This window comes from Nilaparvata lugens, chromosome 7 (genome assembly GCF_014356525.2).
Source record: "Nilaparvata lugens isolate BPH chromosome 7, ASM1435652v1, whole genome shotgun sequence".
Taxonomy (NCBI): Eukaryota; Metazoa; Arthropoda; class Insecta; order Hemiptera; family Delphacidae; genus Nilaparvata; species Nilaparvata lugens.
Window position 1 is genome coordinate 33,898,103 of NC_052510.1, and position 27,230 is coordinate 33,925,332.

The window sequence follows — 27,230 nt, forward strand, 5'->3', positions numbered from 1 at the left end:
GAGGCAGAGCTTCGCACTTGCGAGAGCAAACTCAAATCATATCAAAAGGCCCAAAGTGCTAAAGGGATGAGAGTGGTTTTGAATTTAATTGGGTGGTTCTAATCTTTCTTGCTTACACGCTTAGCCTATATTTCTGGAACAATGCATTCTACCAATATTACTAACCATACAAAAATGAAGCTTGATAATTTCCGACATGTTTTGTTCAGAAGAGTTTTTCTAAACGTCTGATTACTAGAGGCTCGCGTCATAGCAATTCAACCCTGCTTGAATAATGTTTTTTATTTTAATTACAAAGTACAATAACATAGAATGAATCTGGACGGAAAGAACTATACTTTTGTCAAAATGAAATAATTGCTTTTTAAAAGAGATGTAGATTCCCGCCAACTAACTTCGAGCGTTAGTATCGCCATCTAGCGGTAGCTCCTTCAACTGTTACCAGTCAACATTCAGTAAAACTAGCTTGTTATAAAGAATGTACTTTTTCCGTTTTTTATGTAAATTTAACTCATTAATCTCTGAAATTCTACTAAAAGATAAAATTGAAACGTATTTTCAATGCCCTCCATTGAACAAAATAATAATAATTGAACTATTTATTTCACAATTAAACTTTGAACACACCCAGTGAGAATGGGCTCCCATGATAGCTAGCTCTGGTACAGAATAGGTATACTGTGGCTCTGGTTCCACTTCAAAATCGAATAAATCTTTCGCGTTTTACTAACGATTTCCGTGGAGTGGAACACATGATGAATCTAATCTAAATTTTTTTCTAGTGCTCGACTGAAAGGTTGAGCCATAATCTTTAATAACAAAGCTTTCTAATCACATCCAAAACAAGCGTTAATTAGGGTTGTTCTCTAGGCCAGTTTGCAAGCACAGTATAGAATCAGAGATAAGGAAAGATTACTAACTTCTCTGATAGAATGTATGCTAATACAATTCAATTAAAAAAAAAACATTGAAATAGATGTTACCAATTTATTTAAAAGCATGTTGTGGTTGGAAATCAGGAGATGAAGGATATAGTATTATTGCTGTGTGAATAATAGTTTACAGGGAAAGCCCATCACCAATTACAACATGCTTAGTGAATTTCGAACTGAACAAGGAAAATACAGGGAGATTTCCAATCCTAAGAGAGCTTAAATTTTATCCAACATTTTATCTAAATGTAGATCAAACCCAACTTCACTGATTCAGATAAGGACAATAAAAAAATCGTCAACTACAAAATAAATTCACTTTAAACACTTACATAGCAGTCTGAATTGTCGTTCAGATTGATATGTCGTAGTTCAAGTGTTCAAAAGTGATTTTTAACAAGCAGTTTGTAATGGAAACAATCATTGAAGAGTGAATGATATTGCCAATCGTAGGGGAACCTACAGTAGAATTCACTCTAGACTGTCAGCATTGTCTGAATGAGGACCTCCAATGTTATTAATATTATATTGTTAGTATTATATAGTTAGTAGTTATAAATATACTCCCAGTTTGGTCTATTAGTGAGGATCTATAGTGAGGTCCACGTTATAATGACAGTAGGTCAACATTGGATTAACATTGACGTTGCTATACTTATCTACCATTTAACAGAGCAGATAACGCTATCCTTTTCCAGCTATGCAACGTTGCCAGCTCGTTTTTTAACAATGTAGAAATATAATAAATTAATGAATATTCAATCTCAAATAATGAAAATCTATCATTAAATCATTGAAAAAAATCTGGTGTGGTACACTCACACAACTTTCCTTGCTCATATTTGAAACTACGATCAGACTTCTGTATATTTTTATATATAATTGTTTTCAGAGTACTTTTTCCTTTGTGTAAATTGTGAAATTCGATGATTTTTTTTATTTGTCATTTTTTTTTAAAGTCGTCAAAACAGCTGTTCTACAGATGAAATATCTTGACTATGTGTTCTTTTTATGAACTGCGCTACCTACCTACCTACCTCATGCACGAGAAGGAGGTTACTAAGTCCATTTCTCAAGGATGGGGTGGACCCCCCATTAGTTTCCCAGAAAGGAGCCTCAAGCCAGTTGATAGAGCTGATAAATAACTATACAGGGTATGAATTTGAAAAAAATCGGTCGAGTTATTTTTGAGAAAATCGTGAAAAACATGGTATTTTATTAATTATCTGCCATTTTTCTCAAGAATTTTACGGAGCTCCTGCAATTTCCCAAAAATGAGAATCATGTCAGTTGATAGGGCTTATGAATAGCTATCTATGGTATAAATTTGAAGAAAATCGTTGAAGCCGTTTTCGAGAAAACCGTGAAAAACATGGTTTTTTAGTCATTATCCGCCATTTTTCTCAAGAATATTACGGAGCTCCTGGAATTTTCCCAGAAATGAGACTTATGTCAGTTGATAGGGCTTATAAATAGCTATCCATGGTATTAATTTGAAGAAAATCATTAGAGCCGTTTTTGAGAAAAACGTGAAAAACATGGTTTTTTTAGTAATTATCCGCCATTTTTTCCGCCATCTTGAATTGAATTTTATTGAATTTCTTATTGTCGGATCCTCATGGTATAAGGACCTTAAGTTTAAAATTTCAAGTCAATCGGTTGATTAGGAATGGAGTTATCGTGTTCACATACATACATACATACATACATACATACACACACACACACACACACACACACAGAGAGACCAACACCCAAAAATCATGTTTTTGGACTCAGGGGACCTTGAAAACTTGAAATTAGGGTACCTTAATTTTTTTTTGGAAAGCAATAATTTCCTTACCTATGTAATAGGGCAAGGAAAGTAAAAATATTATTAGCGAATAAAAAAATGATTATTTTGATCAAGAATGAACATTGGAGGCATTTCCAATCAAAACCATGAAGATTAAAAAGAATAGTTCAATGAAAAAATGGTTGACTCCAGGTTTGAGGATCTCACTTAAAACAAAAAGAGAGTTGTTAATGTCTTTGAAGAATGATGCAAGGCGGGATCCTAGCTTTCATTTATATGTTAAAAAGTATAGTAAGGTACTGAAAAAAAAATTACTTTGGCCAAGAAAAAGTATCTTGATAGTGTGATTAAGCATTCGGATAATGTTACAAAGGCTACTTGGCAGGTAATAAGGAATACTATGGGAAATTCATCTTTCAAAAACGATTGCCCAAAATTGTTTGCGGATGGAGTTTTGGTTGACGAGCCTGAACAGGTTGCAGAATGTTTCAATGAGCACTTCAACAGGAAATCCAAAGCACATAGTTGCAATTCAGAGGACATTAAAGAGTACCTACAAGCCTTCAGACAACATAGAATAGAGAATAATAGGGGTATTAGACAGTTCAGATTTCAATCATTATCGGAAGGGCAGGTTCTCAGGATAATAACAGGCTTAAAAAATAAGAGATCAGCGGAGTGGGATGGCATTCCTATATTTATCATTAAAAAGTCATGTAATCTCATACTTAAGCCTCTAACATACTTGATTAATCTCTCTTTTGATACAGGACATTTTCCTGACTTGTTGAAATAAGCTGTTTTGAAACCTTTGTACAAGAAGGGGGATAAGAATGATGTTGCTAATTTTAGACCAGTAGCTCTGCTCTCATCTTTCTCGAAAGTTTTTGAACGGGCTTCTCATACTCATGTTGCTCATTCTCATTCTCATGTTGCTAATTTTAGACCAGTAGCTCTGCTCTCATCTTTCTCGAAAGTTTTTGAACGGGCTTCTCATACTCAGCTCAATAATTTTTTTGAAAAATCCTCTCTTTTTGCAAGTCACAGTTTGGATTTAGAAAGGGCAGATCCATTGAAGATTTTGTTTTCGGAATTAACCAGGGTACACTTAAGGCTAGGGATGACTCTGAACAGGCTCTGGATATTTTCTGTGACTTGTCGGGAGCTTTTGATAATGTTCAACATGATCTTCTATTGCACAAATTGAAATATTATGGTGTAAATGGGGAGGAATACGCATGGTTCGTCATATTTATCGGGGAGGTTCCATAGAGTGTCAATATCTGTTGGTAATGAAACATGCAGCTCTTCTTGGTTACCTATGTCTCAGGGAGAACCGCAGGGTTCAATATTGCGCCCCCTCTTATACCTAGTCTATGTTAATGACATCGAGAGTCACGTCAATTTCAAACTCTCTCTTTTTACGGACGACACTACAGCTTTAATACCAGTAGGAACAGTGAATGTTTGATAAGAGAGGCTGAGAGGTGGCTTGCTGAATTAGATTCGTGGTTTGTTCAGAATAGTCTCAGTTTGAACTACAAAAAAACTAAAGTAATTCCCTTTAGTAGAGATTATAAAAGTTTTGGAATAAACTTGAATACTCAAAGTAGAGTTGAAACTTCTGATTCCACGACATTCTTGGGTCTGATGGTGGAGAGTGATTCGAAATGGAAGCTGCATATTTCTCATGTCAGTGGTAAATTGAATAGAGCCTTGTTTGCATTAAGAGTAATGGCTAGAGTAGGGAGTGAAAAAACTGTTCTTTTTGTATATTACGCTTATTTTCTGTCAGTTATGAAATATGGAGTTATTTTTTTGGGAAAAAGTATAGAGAATAATGGAATATTCATACTGCAGAAGAAAGCCATTAGGATAATTTATAAGATTAATATAATGCGCTCTTGCAGACCTTATTTTAAAGAAAAGAGATTGCTGACGGCTCCTGCTATTTATATATTAGATTTAGCAATCTTCGTTTTTAAAAATAGAAGAATGTATGAGGAGAACCAGGTGAGTCATCCCCATAATACACGATTTAGAGGTTTTGTTTACCCACATCACAGACTGAGCCTGCTGGAGAGTGGCCCGTTTTATATGGGAATGAAAATATTTAATTCAATCCCATCTCACATAAGAGAAATTGATGGCTTGGAGTTCAAAAAACACTCAGGGAATTCCTTATTGTATTGTGTCCGTACAGGTTAGCAGACTTCCTTGTTGGATAATGTTTGATTGATGTATGTTATGTGGGATCTGTTGTGTTGAAATAGGAGGGATGGTAGATATTAGATTAAACTTTGACGTGTCATATACTGCGGGATCGTTGCTCCCTTAATGCAGTTCAGTAATTGTGACGAACAAGAAAAGTAAAGTAACAGTTAATATCAGATATACTGGTATCAGCTATCTTCTATAGAAGGCAGTGGCAGGCAGAGAATCGGCACCGCTATTTTATAAGGTGGACCTCACTATATACTTATATATGTACCTCAATAGACTCTCATCTTAAATGGAATGCACATATAAACAACATGTGTAAGAAAATAAAACACATAATTCACAAATTCCATAGATTAAATGAACTTAAGGAACCAACTATAACTAGTATTTCTGTGAACAGTAGACCTCGCGCTCAGTAAGTTACATTGACCTGTTGTTATGTTTTCTCAAAAATTAATAAATAATTTATCAATTTAAAATGTCTAAAAAAATCCTAAATAAATATAGAGCTTTCTGTCCTATCGTACCGTGACGTGTCGTCCCGGATGTGAGTGTGAGCGCTGTTATCAGGTCTGGCACAACTGTCTACAACGTTGATGGAAAGATACAATTTTCAAGATGTTCGATGTTTTTGAACGGTCAACTGTCTACTAACGTTGATGGAAAGATGAATATTTTCAAGATGTTCGATGTTTTTGAACGGGTAGTATTATAGTCCACTAGACAGCTGATTCATGATGAATAATTCTATAGTCTGATTTTTACGGTAATATTGGCGTATGAAGGAGGCTCCTTTTTCCTCTTATATTATCCTTGAAATGCAAAATTTCCAAAAACGGCAAAAACCTTGTATATACGTCGACGCGCAATTTAAAAAGGAACATACCTGTTAAATTTCATGTAAAGCTATTGTAAAATCTGACAAAGCATTTATTGGAACGGTTCCACTTTGTTACTCGTTCCGTTACTACGTAGACGTCATGTCATCATTTTGTCCATCTGCGCTGTCCAGTGACGTCACAGTCACGGTTCCACGTCACTGTCATATCAAGTTGGTTTTCTATATTATTCGTCGTGTTATTTGTCGTTTCAATTTTAATATTTGTACTATTCGATTTTTTGGAATTTATTTTGTCTTTAGGCATCTTACTTTCTAGATATTTGCTACTTTTTCACCAAACGTTTGTAAACGTTTTACTTACGTGGCTGACATTTCCGCCTTCCTTTTTTTGTTGCTAGCGCGTCTAGCTAGCCTCTTGTCTTTCAATGGTTCCTAGTCGGTGAGTGCACTTTCGCTCCCGGTCTAAACTTTTTCATCCAAATTCATCTAGTTTACAGAACGTTTTTAAAAGTGAATTATTCTTTCAAATTAATTCGTTTATTCTATTCTTCAATTGTGATTTAATTATTCATCGATTTCTTCACTTATTTACACTGATAAACTTTGTCAAGATCACAAACTCGTGGTGGCGTCTATTGCCATTCTTCTAGCAATTGGCTTCACCTCTTGAAATTCAAGCTTTCAATTTCATCATCTCTACCGTTTGGAAATCAATCTAAAAATTCCACAACTTGAAATTCGGATTATTCATTTGGAATTCTACATGTTCCTGCTCACATTTCCACTGGGGATTCGCCTACTGTTGGACGCTTCCATTCTTGTCTTCGCATGGCCAGATCACATCGTCGCTTGCTGATGTCCTGTTCTTTGGGTACCGTGGATTCATTGCCTGTCTGCCTGGCTGCATCTCTTCTTCAAAATTTTATTCAGGTTACGTAAATCGTTTTAATCAACTTTCATTTACACATGTATTACATAACTAATTGCAAATTCTACGCTTGGCTTGCAAGCACATTCACATATTTGAGTTGTTCAATTGATGTCTATCTTGACATTTAATTCACTGAAGGCCTATGTCGCCTGTATTTAATAGCTACCCTTAGCTCTTAAGTGTTATTTTAAGGCCACCGACGCCTATTAATTGTTCTATTGATGTCTATCTTGACATTCAATTCACTGAAGGCCCATGTCGCCTGTATTCAACTTGGACAATCTTTACATTGTATTTGATAGCTACCCTTGGCTTGCAAGCATGTTCTCATATTTGAGTTGTTCTATTAATGTCTAGCTTGACATTTAATTCACTGAAGGCCTATGCCGCCTATATGAACGTATTCTATATTAGTAATTATTTCACTGTATTGATAGCTACGCTTGGCTTGCAAGCACATTCACATATTTGAGTTGTTCAATTAATGTCTAGCTTGACATTTAATTCACTGAAGGCCTATGCCGCCTATATTAACGTATTCTATATTAGTAATTATTTCACTGTATTGATAGCTACGCTTGGCTTGCAAGCACATTCACATATTTGAGTTGTTCAATTGATGTCTAACTTGACATTTAATTCACTGAAGGCCTATGCCGCCTATATTAATGTATTCTATTTATTGAGCACTATCTACAGCTTATTGTCATTTATTACTATTCCTTTTGTAAATCATTAAGATTGAATTTTGCAGCAGTAACTTTTTCATTATAGCACTCAATTTATATTCGCAATTCAGGTATCATTAATAATATCTTTTCGATTATTGTCAGGCTTCAATGGTCATTAATGTCATTGACCTAATTTCATTTAAATTTTGTATTTCTCTAACGTTTTTTATTACATGTTGTAATTGTCCCAAGATTTTTCGATTCAATCTACTTACACTTGTTTTTGTATGTGGCCATCTGCCTATTATTTTATTATTATTAAATCTCATCTTGTTGTCTCATTTTGTCTTTTATTGGCGTACTTACCACACTTCAAGCTATCAGTATTTTTATGCACAGAATTCAAAGATTTATTTGTAGGTATTAATACCAACTATCATTCACAGTCCACTGCCCTGACTTTGGATTCTGTCAGCTATTACCACGTTTCGCCGTAAATACGCAACATAAAAACATATAAACATTAAGAGAAATGCCAAACCGTCAACTTGAATCTTAGACCTCACTTCGCTCGGTCTATAAAGATGGCTTATTCAACATATGCTCAGTCAATATTGCAATATGGTATTATATATTGCAATATTGCAATATGGTATGGGGTGGAGCATTGAACATTCATTTAAAAAAAAATCTTCGTAATTCAAAGATATATTTTAAAAGCTGCACTTGGAAGACCAAGACGATATCCCAGCCATAGCCTTTTTACAGAGTTCCCAGTTTCAACAGTGAGACAGCTTTACATGAAAAATTTAATTCTAGCCGTTCATAAGCAAGAAAATCTCTTTGAAACTAACATCCCGTCGTATAATTTCCGTTCATTATCTCATTACCGCATTCCTAGAACAAATTCAACAGTATGCCGCAGACAGTTCATATACAAAGCAATAAATTGATAAATATTTTGCCAGACCAATTAATTTCAGATAGATTTAATAAATCAGCCATTAAAAATATAGAGAGATGGATCAGAAGTAACAATGTTTTTCGCCTCATGTACAGTTAGAATCTACTTTATTGAAAAAACTTTTTTCTTTGATATTATTTTCACTAAGTTATATTTTTTCAGATATTATTTTACAACAATTACTATTACTTATTTATTTATTATTACTACTACTATTTAAATAAAATTTTTAATAATCTTTTATGTTTGTTAAATTAAATGACATTTTTTGGTACTCGTTGCTAGCACAGAAACATAGGTTTTGCTGGCAACGCCAATTAAAATTTGAAGATTAAATTTTATTTTTATTCTGTTTAAGTATGAAGTATTTGTTTTATTTATTATTTTTATCTTTATGATTGGCAAATAAATGATTTTTATTTTTTTTTATTTTGATGTACTTGAATGCGTGTTAAATACCTCAGCCCAGGCCTTGAGTATAGAGAGGCGCTCGAGGGTGGCGAGGCTCTCGTTGTAGATGTGCGGCGTATCGGATGCGCGCTGCAGTTTGGCGAGCGACGACACGAGCAGCTGGTGCACGCGACGCAGGTCGTTCAGGTCACGCGCCACACCGCTGCCGATCCACGCCGAACATACCTGGCACGCGGCCGCTGTCACGTGCGACGCCGTCTCGGCCGCGAACGCCGGTCGCAGAGCCGCGCCCACCTATCAATCAATCAATAATTTTATTATATTAAACACAAAAGTAGTGAAATTAGAAAAACTACAATCAAAATACAAATTTCTAAAAAAAGATACAAAACGGGCTTCATGGTGTGGTGTGCTGAAAAAAGGAGGAAAATACTTAGGTGACTATGGTATCAGAAATCAAATTCATTCATTTCCTTTTCAATGATACAGACATGTTTGAATAATAGTAACAAAAATTCAGAGAAAGAATATTCTTCACATGGGCTACGGTGCTTGTGTGCGAAGTATTGCAGTACTGCAGGATTTCCAAAAAGTGAAATTATAACTAGCAGATCGTCATGGAAAGTGAAATAGATTAGTACAAAATATATCATGTACATCAGGTATCAGAAGTCAGTCAAATGAGAAAAACAAAGTCAAATGAATAAAACGAATAAATAACTACTAATAAGAAATAAAACTAACTGAGATAATGTCCATTTTCTAGTGTACTATATGACTTTAATTGTTTTGTGATATTTGCTCTCATACGTACTTGACGATGTCCATGTATTTGTATAAATGCTCACAACAATAAAGAATGAATTGAATAAAAAAAGAAAAGCAAGGGAAAACATGACTACTTGTAGTGAACTAGTATAAATCAGGCTGACCTGAGCCTGGAATTGTTCGAGGAGCAGATGTCCGGGAAACTCGGGCTCGGGCACTTGGGCGAACTTGTCGATGACCTCGTGCAGCGTGTGGAGGCCTTCCAGGCGCAGCGGATCCGAGTCACTTGTCGCTGCCATAAAGGCCATGCGCACCAGGTCTGATAGGTGCAGCACCAAGTAGTCACCTGAAAATCAACAACAAGCAATAACATATAAAGTATTCATAGAATGCATCTTTAAATAAATAAATATAGTCCAGGCAATGAATGCTCAAAAAAGAGTATAGAGGGAAATGTTTGGAAGACAATTTTTGACCCCGCAGTTCTGTTTAGGGTAGTAAGGAGGTAAACATTTCAAAAGTCCCCACCCCTACCCCCATGTGCTAAGGGGGTGGAGGTGGTTTTCTCTCTCTGGAATTCTCTTTGAAATGATGTATTATTTTACTATTCCAAGTTTTCCTTTCATTGTTATAGGAGCTTCAATGTAGGGGGTGAAATTTTCATTACTGCAACAAGTGTCAACTCAGCGGTTCCACACCTTCAACAGAGGGGAAAAAGATGCACATTTTTTTATGTTCACCTTCTAACTAGTCCAAATCTAGCTGCAAAGTTAAAAATTGTGTCACAGACACCCCATTCAAATGTCATTGCCAAACGATCTATTGTTGCAGCAATGAAAATTTCACCCCCTGCATTGAAGCTTCTATAACAATGGAAGGAAGACTTGGAATAGTGAAATAATACATCAATTCAGAGAGAATTTAATGCTCTACAAACCTACGATGAGTAATTATTTTTACGATGCATTGTTGGAGAGTTATAAGCCCTGAAAGAGCAAAACATTGGATAAAAACCTGTTATTTTAACAATTACATACCTTCAAGAGCGAATATCTCGGGAAGTATTGCGAATATCACAAAATTCCACTGAACAAAAAGTGTAGAGAATTTATCAAGCTTCATTTTTGAATTGTTAGTTATGTCGGTTGAATGCATGGTTCTCAAGATATGAGCAAAACGCTGGAAAATTAAACTTTTAAACCATCCTCATCCCCTTAGCACATGAGTTAGGAATAGGGACTTTTGATATGTTCTCCTCCTAACTAGTCTCAACAAAGCTGCAAAGTCAAAAAATTTGTTTAAAACATTCCCTCCAAATTCCTTTGTCAATTGGTTTATTGTTGCAATAATGAAGATTTCACACTCAACACTAAAGCTGCTGCAAAAGGTGTAGGGAAATTCGTAAAAGTGTGAAATTACACATTAAATTGAAGAGAATTCAATGCTCTATAAGCTCATAATCGATATTAATTTTTCCCATCGATTTTTAAAAAGTTATGAGAGCAAAAATAGAAGAAATTGGTGGAAAACGAGTTTTTTCAAAAATGTCACACATTCAAGAGTGGTTATCTCGAAAACTAGAGAAGATATAAAAAAAGTTGTAGTATGAATATTGTAGGAAATTATGAGGGCTTCAATTTATTATATGTTTTTGAGTTTTATGCGAGAAACCAGAAAATGGTACCTTTAAACCACCCCCATCCCCTTAGCACAGGGGGTAAAGGTGGGGACTTTAGATATGTTTACCTCCTTACTACCCTAAACAGAACTGCGGGATCAAAAATTGTCTTCTCAACTTTTCTCTCTATAACCTTTTCTTGACTGGACTAATAGATACATTTTATTTATTATGCTGGCAACTAACGATATGATGAACATTTGTGTACACACATGTCGCCATACATGACCTTGTGTCATGACAGCGAAACTATTCAAACAACATTTTTTGGGGTTAGGTTTTTGTATTTTCCATTTTTTGTTGTTTATTTTTCTTAACAACTATATTTGAGGTTGAATGATTTTTGTATCATTACAATATTTTAATTTTCCAGTAGTTTAATTATTGTAATTGGTTCTTTAATTTATGTTAGAAGCTGCTGTCAAACATCTATTTCATGTTTGAAGCCTATAGCTGATGTCAAAGCATACATTATAAACATGTGTGTTCATCATGAATGATACACAGTCGTCATACATTGTTGTGTCATCACAGAGAAACGCTTCGAGGAAAAGTGTTCAAGGTTAGGTTTCTGTATCTCTGATTCTTTGTTCATTTTTCCTTCGCTGCTCTATTTGAGGTTTAATTATTTTTCTATCATAATAATTTGTGATTTTTCTGTGGTTCAATAATAATTATTATTGGTTTTTTTATTATACAGAGTGAGTCATATGTAGAGAACCCTTCAATAAGTTGGAGAATGCTGTAGATATAATACTTTGAACTTTCAGGATAAGTTATTGGTCGAATATTCTACCTTTTGACGTACAACTGAATTTGAACCTCTCATAAGGGGGTGACTTAGTGGTTGTGAATCGTATATTTTAAATGTAAACACCCATTGTGTGGTACATCATTTTGAAGGCCTTTTTAAAACAAGAAAAATAGCACCAATAAAAATGTTCTATGATACTTGTACTAAAAATGGCGGCTGATTGAAGTTTCAGTTTTTAAATAAATGATAGGTAATGTAATGAAACTTAAAACGACACTTTTTTGAATGGATAACGGAATTCATTGAAAAATCTGGTTATTTATTTAGTAATCTGTTTACTACTATTTACATTTCATTTGGATTTATAACAGACTGGCACACTGCTGTCAAACGAGAGAAGGAGGGCATTTCGAACATCTTTTAAAATAAAATGTTATTTAGTAAACAGATTACTAAATAACCAGATTTTTCAATGAGTTTCGTATTCATTCAAAAAGTGTTGTTTCAAGTTTCATTACGTTACCTATCATTTCTCTAAAAATTAAAACTTCAATCAGCCGCCATTTATAGTACAAGTATCATGGAACATTTCTATTGGTACCATTTTCTTGTTTTAAAAAGGCCTTTAAAATTATGTACCGCACAATGGGTGTTTACATTTAAAATATTCTAGTTACAACCCCTAAGTCACCCCCTTATGAGGGGTTGAAATTCAGTTGTACGTCAAAAGGTAGAGTATTTGTCCAATAACTTATCCTGAAAGTTAAAGTATTATATCAACAACAGTCTCCAACTTATTGAAGGGTTCCCATACATATGACTCACTTTGTATGTTGGAAGCCTCTCGCTGACGATGAACATATATGACGAACATCGTCTGAACACACATGCTCATTATGCATGACCTGTCGTTAGTGGTCAGCCTTACATATATACATACAAATATCTATAAAAGGCTAAGCCCCGACAGACTGAAATCACACCACAGCCCAAACTACTGAGCCTAAAAACTTGAAATTTTGCACAACTGCTTATGGTAGCCTCGAAACATCCACTAAGAAACGATTTTCAGATATCTGCCCCCCTGCGGGAGCTGGGGCCCCCCCAAAAATGTTGTATTTTTCAACCGCTCATTGCACAGAAAAGTCATGAGGAACTTTTTTGTTCAGCTACGAAAAATAATTAGATCTATGCAGAAAAATTCCGATCAGGAGCACATAGGTGTTCAGGAGAGGGCTTTTTTCGAAAATTTTTATGTAAAATCACACTACAGCTCCAACTAATTGGCCTACAAACTTAAAACTTAACCCAAATATTCTTCAAACATGCTAGACGCGCACTAAGAACGGATTTTGAGATATTTTGCCTCTAAGGATTTCAAAGGATCCTATTAAGTAAGGTTATGAACATGGTAAGATGCTTAGACCAGTTATAGAATAGACACGCTGTGAAGTCTAGCCTCTGAAGCCAATATCTACTGCCAAATCCACCCATCTTGACGTCACAACCAAGTTAACAACAATGCATTGTTCAACAACAATGTAAGTTAAACACCACAAACACTTACACAAAAACTCAAAAAAGTTTTCTATAATTTCTTTACGATGGTGACGTCACTGCTGTGACGTCGAGATAGGCGGATTTGGCTGTAGATGCTGGCTTATCGACTTTCAGTATGAATATACAATGAGCCGTGTCTATTCTATAACTGGTCTAAGGTAAGATGAACGCCATATGAAACTGAGATAATTGACACATGATATTTTAACATATGTTGTAATCATTGAAAAGCTTAAAATAATCTTATCAATCAGCTGATCGAATTAATTTTTTGTAAATCGAGAGCGCGAGCTTATTGCCACGTGTGTGTTTCATTGTTGTATTCTTGGCCAGTTCGGTTTGCGCCTTCTATCAGCTGTATAAATGGAGTCTCATACATTCCGATTAGAACAGAGCACAGAGATTTTCTTTGGTTAGGAGTTTGTTAATAATCTTTTTTCAAATTCAAATTTTATTGCCATCAAAATATCACATTCAAAACTTTCTTAATTGACAACAAGATTACAAAAAAAAAATGTCGCACATATACCTACATTTATTTGTAGCACGGCCAGAAAAAGGCAAACCTTATTAGCCGTGAGTTCATTCAATATAACTTATATTTTTTGTTTGTTAATATTTTGTGAATAAAAAGTACGAGTTGATGAGAGATGTGAGTAATTCCTTATATTTGATCCAAATGGTTATTCATATTGTAGTAGTCGGGGTCACTGCAATAGAAAGTTTTTTATTCTGTAGCTAATAAATTTCATACGCAATGATGTAGACTAGCCCTACGTAGATATCATATGAGCACGGTTGCCAAGGTGACTGTTTTAGCAACGAACGTTTACAAGTAAATAGCTAGTTGAAGTTAGAGTTTTAAGTTGAAATTAGAGTTTTAAGTTGAAATTAGAGTTTCAAGTTAAAGTTAGTGTTTTATGAGGAGTTTTATGAGAAACGTTGAAGAATGTTTTATTCTTGAATTGAATTGATTTATTGTTTCACAAAAAAAGACTCATAAAACATAAGTTAATGTAATTTAAAGAAAATTATATCTATGTTTAAACTATTTCACAAAATAATTGAAACTGTACTCACATGGACCTGTCGGTCTGTTCGTGAGTAAGAGTTCGCATACGTATATTGAAATTTAATTTACACAGATAACTTATCTATGATACAGAGAAGTAATATTACTATTATAGATAGCTACCAATATTTAATAGTATTGAACAATACAATATCAAAACTATTTAAATAAAAGATAAAAATACTTATTTAATTTTAATATTGAAGCTCAACTATCAACATTCGCACGGGAAGGGAAACACACACGCACACACACACACACACACACACACACACACACACACACACACACACACTCTACGCACACACATGAGTGAATAAATTCCAATGCGTTACACATACATTGATTTGATCAATCTACCACACTGATAGTCAAAGATGCCAACCATTCATGTAGCACTTTCTTGTATTTTAGTACAGTACAAGAACCTGGATGACTTATATGGGGGGGGGAGCATTCCGCAGAATCATATTAATTACATAAGAGACATTTATGTTGCAAACAGCTCGCGAATTTCTCTCTAAATTGGGATGCAGAAGATGTTCGCTTCTAGTCCTATGTTCTTGTTGTGCTGGAATATTCAAGTTCATTTTATTCTTGAACGCATACATTAAGACAAATTTAACATAAAGCTTCTTAATAGTTAGAACATTAAAATAAACAAATAAACGTTCGGAAGAATATGTTCTTTCCAGGCTTTGATAATACCTTTCTGAGACACTGAAAGTTCTGCAATCTTAGTATCACACGCACCTCCCCAGACAATAATTCCATAGGTAAGGATTGACTGCACAAGTGCGTGATACACTGTCCTCAATTCCTTCGTGTTAAGAATGCCCTTCAGTTTTGAAAAAACAAAAATCAATTTCCGTAATTTTTTTTCAAGTAGAAAATGTGTGGATGCCAAGATAAATGATTATACCCAGGTATTTGAACTCGTTGACCGATTCAATCACCTGACAATCACAGTTATCATTATACACCTGACCACAAGAATGTAGTTTTAGCAGTAAATTATCCGGAGGTGCGCGGTTTTTATAAAGGAATATTGGAAGAATTTTGGTCTCCTTCGCATTCATACTAAGAATGTTGTCGTCAAACCAATTTTTGAGTGTAATTAAGTCCATCCAGCTGACTGCCGCAAAATAGACTGCAGTGTCATCAGCAAACAGTAGCATTCTACCTGATCAGATTTGATGTCATTGATGTATATAAGGAATAAGATTGGCCCAAGTGTGCTTCCTTGGACAACCCCAAAATCGATACTTCGCACCTCACTATTGACAGAATTTGTATTGTTGTTATTTATATTATTGCTATTAATTTCATTGCTACCACCATTGTTACTATAACTGAATGGACTATTTTTGTTTACTATTTGTTTGCGACCCGACAAGTAGCTTCCGATCCAATCATGAGAAGCGCCAATTATCCCAATATTTTTCAATTTATAAAGCAATATTGCGCGATCGATAGAATCGAAAGCCTTTTCCAGGTCAACAAACAGCAAAAGAATATATTTGTTATTATTAATGCCTTTTCTCAAGTAGTCACTTAGTTGATAGAAGCAGTTAGAAGAGTTGCAGTCGTTCCTGAATCCAAACTGGCAATCAGATAATAATTTGTTTATTTTTAAATATTGAGACAGTTGGTTTTTGTAGCATTTTTCAATAACTTTTGAAAATACACTCAGTAAAGATATTGGACGGTAATTATTTTTATCTCCCTTATCACCTAACTTGTATAGAGGAATAACCTTAGCCAATTTGAAAATATTGGGGAAAATACCTGAATTGAAACTACAGTTAATAATATGACAAAGTGGAATAGTAATAAAATCTATGCCATTTTTCAACAAATAACCCGATACATCATCGCAGCCAGGAGCAGAACCTCCACGCATTTCCGCCACACACTGTCTAACCTCCTGCTCTGACACTTCTCTTAAGATGAATTGTTGGACAGGACGACAGACAGGGCGGACTGGAGCTCTAAGTCTCTGGTTTCTTTGCTTAATCTCATCAGCTAGCCTGGCTCCAACATTAGAAAAGTAAACGTTAAATTTATTTGCTATATCTAACGCAGACTTGGGATTGTTGTCGCTATTGTTACGTTTTGTGTAATCATGAATAGGAAAAGAAGCAGTTTTGTTGCTAGACCCTGATATCTCATTGATTGTTTTCCAAAAAATGTTGTGGTTATTTTTTGAATCTAATAGTTTCCTTTTGGAATATTATTTTTTGTTCTTTTTAACAATTTACTCAACATACTGCGATACTCATTATATTGATGAATGAGATTGGGGTTGAAGGGCTGACTTTTAGTTAATCTGCTTAGTTTATTCCTTTTTTCTATGGATCTGATAAGCCCATTTGTGATCCATGGCTTTAATTTTTTGAATTTATTACTGTTATTACATCTATTTATAGTTGTAGAGCAGGTCTGATGGAGCAGAGCTATAAGCTCCATGAATTTCTCAGCACAAAAATTAGGATCCTGTGAAGAGAGAACTTCATGACTGTTCGGCCAGAAGTTTAAAGAATTTTTCATTATCAATTTTCTTGAATTTGGAGTTTTGAATATGAGAGCTATTGTTATTTTTATTATGCTTTATGATGATGCCTATTGCGTAGTGATCCGTGATATCGGATTTCAATACTGCTGGAAAAAGAGAATTAGTATCTGGGTGTCTAACAAATAGATGATCTATACATGAAGAAGAAAAAGGAGTTTCCCTAGTCGGAGAATCAATGCAGCAAGCAGAGCCGGCTTCATAAAGCACGTCAAGATACCTGTTGCTTAGGCTGCTAGATTGTTCATTGAGAATATCACAGTTGATGTCACCGACAATTACCTCTATCTTATTATTATTATTATCATCAGTACGATTGTATCTTTCCTCCAATCCATCAATAAAACCGGCCATGTCAATATCATGACAGCGATAAACACAAAGTAAATTATAGCATTGGTTTTCTTTATCGCACTTCAAGTTGAGACAACGCAATCCCCCAACTTCCACCTCATTACACGATGAAGACAACTCCGAATTTACGTATACTATTATACCATCGTTTTGGTTGTATTCGCTAGTACCGTTAAAAATGTAAATTATACATTCTATTTTTATCTTGTTCGTAAATTTAAACTTTCAATGAATAGTGTTAATAAAAAAGCACATTTACAACATTGGTGTCGGGAGTGAGATAGAATCATTAAAAAAAATAATTGTGCTAAAAGTTTGTTACACAAAAAAAAAGTTTTGCATGAAAGCAAGAGCAAAATTAAAAATGAAGATGGAAACACTCAACGAGTGGGTAAATTCGATCGAAAAAGGTATGCTAGAATTTTTATCTAATTTAAGGAAAAATTTCAACAGGATCAAGGAAAATTTTCAAATTTTTGGGGATTGTTTATGTTAGTGTTGATGGAAAAAAAGAAAATATGCAACTTTCAGAATTTATGTATGCTAGAATTTTTATCTAATTTAAGGAAAAATTTCAACAGGATCAAGGAAAATTTTCAAATTTTTTGGGATTGTTTATGTTAGTGTTGATGGAAAAAAGAAAATATGCAACTTTCAGAAGAAACATGGCGATTGGTTTGCTCTAGACTTTGACAAGCCTATTAGGTTGGCTATGAGATTTATGTATAGGCTATAACATTGTTAGTGTGCCAAATGTTATAGTGATTTACTCACAGGGGAATCTGATCATGTGGAGAGGCTTACAAGAGATACAGGCGATTGGAGTCAATGTTCTTGTAACCTGGTCTGACTGATTTGAAAATTTTTATAATTTTAAAACAAGATTTTATAAAATTACTTTCTGATGAAGAATTATTTTAATGAAATAGATGAATTGAGAATGATCAGACTGATTGTGAAATGGTTTTAAATATTAAAAGTTATTCAATGACAATTCCAAGATAAAAAAGGTATTACTATCTCACGACCTACAAAATCAGAGATGAATAGTTAGAAGAAACATACCGTCGGAAGCAACATTGTTTTGTGCCTCAAGAAAGTCACACATAGGGTGTGTGATTACGACATGCATTAGGGTATGCATAAGTGAGAAGAACAGAAGCAAGTGAGGATGTCACTAGCTCGAATGGAACTCCTCAGTCCTCAGCATGTAGCTGAGTGGAAGCACGGCTGTCCGCAACTGCAGAAGCATGGCTATCTGGCAGGGAGGAAGCGTAGGTTGTTTGGTTCTGCAGACATGGAGGTCTGGCAGGGAAGAAGCACGGCTGTCCGGAACTGCAGAAGCATGGCTTTCTGGCAGGGAGGAAATGTGTCTGTCCTGAGGTTTGGCTGAGCAGAGTATTGTTCGATTTAGAGGTTTGAGACATCATTGGTGGGGGACGCGATAAAGCCCACAAGGTTGAGGATCGCATGCTGCTATACCTAATTGTTCACGTTTCGTTGAAAATCAGGAGAATCCAAATTGTTTGTTATTTGCAAGAATTGAATTTGGAAATTGAAAAAATGAAATTTGCTCAAAATAAGAAAGAGCAAGGGAAGGCATGCACTACATTGTAAAGAGGATAATTGTGTACAGGATTAAAAAAAAAAAAGATTTTTTTTTCAATACTATAGCTATCTAGTCTGGAGACTAATGAGCTAATTTTTTCTACCCTAACATACTACTTTAAAATGTTAACAGCGAATATCTCATTAGATATTCTTACTGATATTGATTGTTTAATTAATATGTACACTTATGACTGTACTATAGAAGCTAGATTCACTCAATCACTGCTCTGCTCTTACACTGGACACCAATTGAACAAGCACTACACTAGCTCATACGGTTTCCTCCTTTTGAGCCTCCGCACCAACCCTCCATTGTCTAGCAGCTGGATCACCTCAACGTTGTCGTGTTGGTGCAGTTGCCCCTCGTGCCTCTCCGCATGCCTCTGGATCTCGGTGGACACCAGATCGACGTGCAGGTCTCTATGAAGATCGCTGTTCCTGACATACCAAGGAGCATCCACAATGTTCCTCAGCACCTTGTTCTGGAACCGTTGTATGACATTGATGTTGCTGTCTTTGGTACACCCCCAAAGTTGTATACCATATGTCCATACTGGCTTTAGTATCTGTTTGTACAGAAGTACTTTGTTTTGGATTTGTAGGTTGGAGTTTTTACCGATTAGCCAATACAGCTTCTTATATTTGATTCCAAGTTCCTCTCTCTTCTTCTTGACATGGGCCTTCCAGCGAAGCTTTGCGTCCAAGGTCATACCTAGATACTTGGCATCATTGGCATATGGTACAACTTGGTTGTTAATTGTTATTGGTATGGGCAGGTCCTTTCTTATTGGTGAAGTTGATGTGAATCGACTTTGCTTCATTCAGTTTCATCCTCCACTTTCTAGTCCAATCTTGAATTTTGTTGATGGATCTCTGTAGTTTTTCTGTTGCAATATGAATATTACTGTCTACTGATAATATAGCTGTATCGTCTGCGAATGTTGCTGTAGTATTCTCATCAAGGCTGGGAATATCGCTGGTATAGAGTAGGTAGAGAAATGGTCCTAGAACACTTCCTTGAGGAACCTCCTGCTTTTATTTCCTTCAAATCAGAATATGAATTTTCATGCCTTACTCTAAAGTATCTGTCAGTCAGATAGGATTCTATTATAACTGTAAATTGCTTTGATAGCACTTTTTTCAGTTTGAAAAGAAGACCTTCATGCCACACTTTATCAACTGTGCCTTTTCATCACTACTCCTTGCCCATTGTCTGTTCTGCTTCCTGAGAGGAGGAGATTGATGAATGGGTTTTTTTTTATTTTTTTAGCTGCCTTCCAGAGTGAGTAGTCTGTACTGCGTTCTGCTGTTAAGTTTATCAAGTAATTATTGATTGATTAATTCTTGATACATTGAATCTCTCTCCTTAGTTCTTGAGTTAGATTGTTTAAAACTCTTTTGTCTTGAGGGGAACGTGATTGCTGCCATCTCCTTCTTGCTCTTCGTTTTTCCACAATCATTTCTCTGATTTCTGCAGGGTAATTTTTTCCAGTGGTTCTTCTTCTGAATTGTGGAGTATTACACCATGCTGCCTGTTGTATATCAGTAACAAACTTCTCTAACTCCTGATCAATCTTTTCTACGTTTCTTAATGGCGAGTTCAACTCTATTCTTTCATCCAGCATCGTTTGGAAACCATCCCAATCCGTGTGGCTGTTGACAAGCGCAGGACAAGCATTTTCCTTCTGTAGAATTGAATCACTCAGAGTCAAAATGATGGGTGAGTGGTCCGAATTTAGATCGAAACTATCCTCTAAATGCAAATAATTTACCAATATATTCCTTGTCAGAAAAAATCTATAAGATCTGGGCTGTATCGGTGGGCCAGTAGGTTGGTTTACCAGTTGAAAGAGCTTCGCACCTCATCTCTCTCATTGCTTCATAGAGCTGTCTTCCCTTGTGTGTTGTTAAGCGCGATCCCCAATGCACGTGCTTTGCATTGAAATCTCCACCAAGAATGAATTTATCTCCTAACATATCAAGCAATGATAAATATTCATCTTTTCTGATGGAATATCTGGGTGGACAGTAAATAGCTGCAACAACAAAATGATAATTGACTGCTTTCACTGCTACACCTGTCAATTGTATTCTATTACTTTCAAGTTTCACTTGTTCATGATGTAGTAGATTGTCTCTGATGATGATGGCACTTCCACCCCTTGCGACATTGCTGGGATGTAAAGCATGATAGATCCTATAGCCTTTGAATTTTATAAACGACTGCTTTGTGAAATGAGTCTCAGATATAAGACATATATCTATTTTCTCTATGTTTAGAACTGCTTCCAACTCCTGTTGCCGTTGTAACAATCCATTTGCGTTCCATTCCATTATTTTCAGTGAATGAATCATTTGAATTGCAGTAGTTTACTTTGTTCTAACTTCTGGAATTTAGACTGCAGTGAGGTGATTATTTGTTCTTGTCTATCCAGTTTTGCCAAGATGAGATGCAAAATATTATTGTTATCTTCACTTTTTGGCTCTCCCAATTTTGGTCTATTTTCTTTTGAGACAATCTGGGCGAAAGTTAATTTCTTAACCGCGCTTTCATTGTTTGGATTGTGGGTTTGTGTATTTTCTGTGATTTTTGGTGGAATATTCTTCACTGTGTTCTTCCGTAAATCAGGAATATTTTTTGTTTTATTGGAGTTTCTAATCTTTTGCAATTCGATTGCGACAGTGCAGCCTCGATAGCTGGCTGGATGTGCTTCTCCGCAATGAATACATTTTGGTAAAGCATCACTGGGTTTTGTACAGTCTTTTGTTTGATGTTTACCTGCACACTTTACACACCTAGGCTCCTTGTTACAGTATTTTTGAGTGTGACCGTATGCTTGGCATCGTTTGCATTGCGGTATCAGGTTGGCCTTCTTCAGTGCTTCCACTTCCACTTTGCAACCAAGTATTTTTTTAAGTTCGAAAACTGTTTTTATATTTTCTTCCGCGTTGGATGAGACTATGAACATATCTAATGGCTCTCTTGTCTTCCACTTCAGCTTATTTACAACTTCTAGTACTTTCAATCCTCGTGTCTTCAAATCTTCCAGTATCATGTCTGTACTACAAGAGTGATGAAGTTTTTTAATCATTACTCTTATTGGTCTCGAGTGCTTATCTTCATAGGAATGCCAGTTAAATCCGTCATTAATCAGTTCTCCGGTAACATTCCGATAAGTTTCGGAGTCGACTGCATTTATTTTGAACGTTTCTCTACTCAAGAGTTTTATTCTAAATTTGTCAGCTGGCGACACTTTTTTCAAACTCTTAAGGAGTCCATCTAGATTCTTGATACCATCCACTATGATTGGGGGTGGTGGCATTTATTTCTTCTCTCTCTTCTCCACGTCAGTGGTTTTAGAATTTAAGTTCTGTTGAATTCTTTTTGCAGACACATTTTTGACTTCTGGCGATGGAGTACTAAGCTTCCTCTTCTTGGTAGCCCGCTTAGTACGAGTCCTGATCCATTCCGTTTCTTTGGCCAATTCTTCCTCATTTGTTGAGTAGTTCTCGGCTGCTGAGCTGGTAGGCTGTGAGCTGTGAATCTTCTTCTCAATATTCAGAAATCTTGCTTCCAAATCCTGCACTTTTTTTAACAGTTCTAGGTTGCTCTTCTCCAATTCCTTCCTCTTCTCATCGGTCTCTTTCCAGGCGATGAAAAGTACCTGCTCGGTTGAAGTTTCGAGTTTATTTAATTTGATATATTTATCCGGAGAACACTGAATTTCTGATGTATTTAGCATGGTTTTGGTGTCCATACTGACACTGTCGTTAGTGGCTTCCTGTTCTCCTTGCTCTTCTGTAGGAATACTAGGTGGCTTCACTAAGTTAAACATATTTTGAAAACATACCTTTCAAACAGCCCTCGTATCAACACTCACGCACACGGAAACGCGAACGCGAGCTTTAGAACGGCCGCGAAAAGCAGGTCGCTTTGCTTGCATGAATTCCGCGGTCGACGACCAATATTCGATGCAATATTTTTGTTCCACTTTTGATGGCGAACAAACTGCTGACTCACTACTTCTATACTACACTATTACTACTCCACTATAAGTCCGATCTCTACGAGTTCTAATGTAATACTGAAAAAAAATGAATGAAGAACCAAATCAAAACACAATCCTCTATCACCTTATCAAGGAAATCTGGATATTGGAGACCAATATCCCTAAAGGGGGGGATAGTGATGTAGGCTAGCCCTACGTGGATATCATGTGAGCACGGTTGCCAAGGTGACTGTTTTAGCAACGAACGTTTACAAGTAAATAACTGGTTGAAGTTGGAGTTTTAAGTTGAAATTGGAGTTTTAAGTTAAAGTTAGTGTTTTATGAAGAGTTTTATGAGAGACGTTCAAAGATTAAGTTATTTTTATTTTTATCTTGTTTGATGTAAACTTTTAATAAATAAAGTGACAATTGAAAAAGCACATTTACAACAGTATTTTTAAATTGAATTGAATTACTAAAACATATTGATTCATGATTGTCCATAATGGAAGTGATTGAACTACTCAAAATTAATGACTTACTGGTCCCTCATAGAATTTATAGTATTCCTGGTGATTGAGCCTGTATTTTTTCAGCGTTGACTATCAATAATAAAGCTTTATTTACAACTAGCCCACCCGGCAAACTTCTTACCGCCAACAGGTCAATGTATCCATGTCACACTTGACTTTATTTGGTGAATCATGAAATTCATCTGACAATTAATATTTTTATTTACATCTCAATACGGACTTTCTATGTGCTTAGTCATGCAACATTCATTATTCCGAAAACATATTCTTCTCAATCAATTGGTAGTAATATCTATCAGTAAAGTGTTGAATTGAAAAATAAATAAAAATAGATAGGTTAAATCAGTGTTTCAGAAATGAATTAATGTTTTCATAGTTGTTGATTGTCAATAGATGGTCCAGGAAATATGCGATGTACGATGAATCACACAGAATTTCATATTCTTTCTATCTTCAATTTTAGGATGAATAAAAGCTAAGCTAAATTCAATTTTTTTGAATTATTCTTTCATTCTTTATTAATTAATGAACGCAATATGAACAACTCTCTTTCATGAAGTGAATATTTTTTCAACATTTTCCAGTTTTTTAATGATAGGGGATGATTATTTGTATGGGTCTTCTAAGGAACGATTATCTACAGTTGGTACCAATCAACTACACTATATTTGTATGGGTCTTCTAAGGAACGATTATCTACAGTTGGTACCAATCAACTACACCAACTTCAACTCCAAACTACCGTTTCAATAGCAGTACACAATTTATCACAGGGTGACGTGTTTATTATACAGCTGGTAACTTCAGATGCTCAATCATATTATCACAATATGATCATGAATCATGATCATCTTTCCGTTCTTCGGTAGCCGCTCTGCCAAAAATTTCGAAAACATAGGTCTGTAAAATGGATTAATAATAATTATTATGATCCTCCCTATTATAATTTCTCTTCAGAAACAATCCCCAATATTCACACAACATATTCCCAAAGTTTCATGCCATTATGTCAAGTAGTTTTCAAGTCTATAGGGAACAAACATACAAACAGACATTCATTTTTATGTAAGCTATATAGATTTACATTCGGCTCAAACAAAAGTCTCTCTAAATGGAGGTTGAATGATAAGGTTGACAACTTTCAGTTGTTTCAACATTTTTTTTTCAAATCATTTTCAAAAATTTCTAGTAAATTTTGTTCCATGCACTTGGCTGTTTTATTCTTTAAAATCCATGCAGAAGCAAGCCTTGTAAAACAATCGATTGTAGTAAGATACTTCAGTTTATTGTAATAGAAAATGTCAACTTGAATTATTTCTGCTGGTCTTGCGGGAGTAGGTGTGACCATCTGAGGCGTCTTGTAAGGCTTTCTGTCATATTTTGCTATATTGCATGCTGCACACTTTCCCAGCACATTTCTTATTGTTTTGGCCATATTCAGCCAATAATACTGCCGTTTCAGGTGTTGCAACGTTTCCTTTTCCCCTCTATGGTTGGTCCTTCCAATGTGATATTGTTCTACAACTTCTTGTTGTTCTCTTCTATCTTCAACTGTTTTAACTTGTCTATCACAAATTATCAAGTGTATTTTTGAGTCCCAGCATTCATCTTTATGAAAGCTCTTAATTTTATCAATAAAATCTTTTTCCTTGGAAAATATAAAATAAACTTTCCCCCTTACCATCAACTGCTTTATTGTATGTTTCAGTTCATCATCTGTCGCCTGAGGGCCAATTGTAATTGTATAAGTATGAATTGGGCCATAACGATGGGTAGTTTTTGTTATACCTCCAAAGTTTTGTCTTTCAAGAATTATTTGATTACGTTTATCATTTATAATGCAATTTTCCATCACTTCCAAATTAATTTGCTTCACTTGTAGAGGATTTATATTCCGAGATAAACAATCAGCAACTACATTATCTACTCCTTTAATGTGTTGAATTTTGAATGAGTAAACAGCCAATTTTTCTTTCCACTTGGTTATCCTGGCGGATGTTTCTTTCAGCTTATTCATCCATAAAAGTGGCATGTGATCTGTTCTTAGCACAAATTCATTTCCGTAAAGGTATGGTCTAAAATTCTCAACACACCATACAATAGCAAGAAATTCCCTTTCAATTGTACTATAACGCCTCTCGGCCGGAGTAAGTTTCCTGCTTGCAAAAGCAACCGGTTTCTCATTTTGGGATAGTACACCTCCTATTGCTTCCCCACTAGCATCTGTTGTTAATGTAAAGGGTTGTTGAAGATCTGGAAACTGAAGTATAGGCGTTGAACAAATTGCTTCTTTACACTTTTCAACTGCTTGGATAACATCTGATGATATGTGGAACTTCACACCTCTTTTTAATAAGTTTGTTAATGGTTCAGTCATCTGTGCAAATTTGTGAATGAATTTTCTATAATAGCCGACCATGCCTAAAAATGTTTTTATCTCTTTCAAATTCTTTGGAATTGGAATGTCTTTTATTGCACTAATTTTCTGGCTGTCAGGACGAACTCCACTTTCCGAAATCACATGACCCATGAATTTCACTTCAGATTGACACAAGTTAGTTTTTTCCTTTGACAGCTTAAGGCCAAACTTCCTTATTCTTTCAAATAACTGTGTGAGATGTGCTTTATGATCTTCGAGATTGTTGCTGAACACAATGATATCATCCATGTAGATTTGTATTGCTTCTTCATTTATGTCTTCTAAAAACTCATCCATCAGCCTTTGAAACGTTGGTACTGCGTTTTTCAACCCAAAAGGCATCCTTGTAAATTCATAATGTCCTCTCTTAAAGCTAAATGCTGTCTTCTCCATGTCCCTTAGATTCATTCTTATTTGATGGTATCCCGACTTTAGATCCAGAGTGCTGAAAACTTTAGCTCCGTGCATTCTGTCAATCATATCCTCTAGCCTTGGAAGGGGATATCTCTCCAACTCTGTTTGATCATTTAAAACTCTGAAATCTACAACCACCCTATGTTTTGGCGGTTCTCCAGGGGAAGACTTTTTTGGTACAACCCATAATGGATTACAAAATGGAGAGATAGACTTTTTTATAATGCCCTGTTCTAGCATATCCTTAATGTGTTCTCTAATGATTTTTTTCATTGCATGTGGATACCTTCTGGCTTTTATAAATATTGGTTTTGATGACTTTAATTGAATTGAGTGCTGAACTCTCCCTGTTGTTGTCAGACTCTCTCCTTCATTATATAAAGTGTCCTTATACTTTTCCAGCATATAGAATGCTAATTTTTCTTGTTCCTTGTCTATAAATTGTTCATTACAATTTCCTCTCACAATGGAACCCATTAGTAAATGTTTTTCTTTAGCAATTGAATTTTTCGATTTATAATTTCTATCCCCCAACTTGATTATCCATTGACCATTTATATTGATAGGAGCAGCTCCAAGATCTCTCATCATATCACAACCAATTATCACATCATACTTGTTGTTCATTATTTCTGTTGATACATGAACTCTCATAATTTTTTTAAAACCAATCAATCCAAACAGATTTAAATCTACTTCCCCTTTTAAAGCTTTTCTTCCTGTCAAAGTTAACATTTC

The 27,230-nt window shown here is 35.3% G+C and overlaps 1 protein-coding gene and 1 non-coding gene across 7 annotated transcripts in view; one reads left to right on the forward strand and one right to left on the reverse strand.

Moving 5' to 3' along the window:
* Window positions 1-27,230, reverse strand: part of LOC111054394 (HEAT repeat-containing protein 5B) — a 170,947-nt gene that overhangs the window by 22,819 nt on the left and 120,898 nt on the right. For all 6 annotated transcript variants that reach the window (XM_039432602.1, XM_039432598.1, XM_039432601.1 and 3 more), the window contains 2 exons: window positions 9,701-9,882; window positions 8,817-9,062 (listed from right to left, as the gene is read on the reverse strand). In XM_039432602.1, the coding sequence (XP_039288536.1) occupies window positions 8,817-9,062; window positions 9,701-9,882 (428 nt within the window). The remainder of the gene's footprint in view (window positions 1-8,816; window positions 9,063-9,700; window positions 9,883-27,230) is intronic.
* On the forward strand, window positions 682-800 carry LOC120352566. The gene has a single exon (XR_005571923.1). It is a non-coding gene; the product is annotated as a U5 spliceosomal RNA (small nuclear RNA).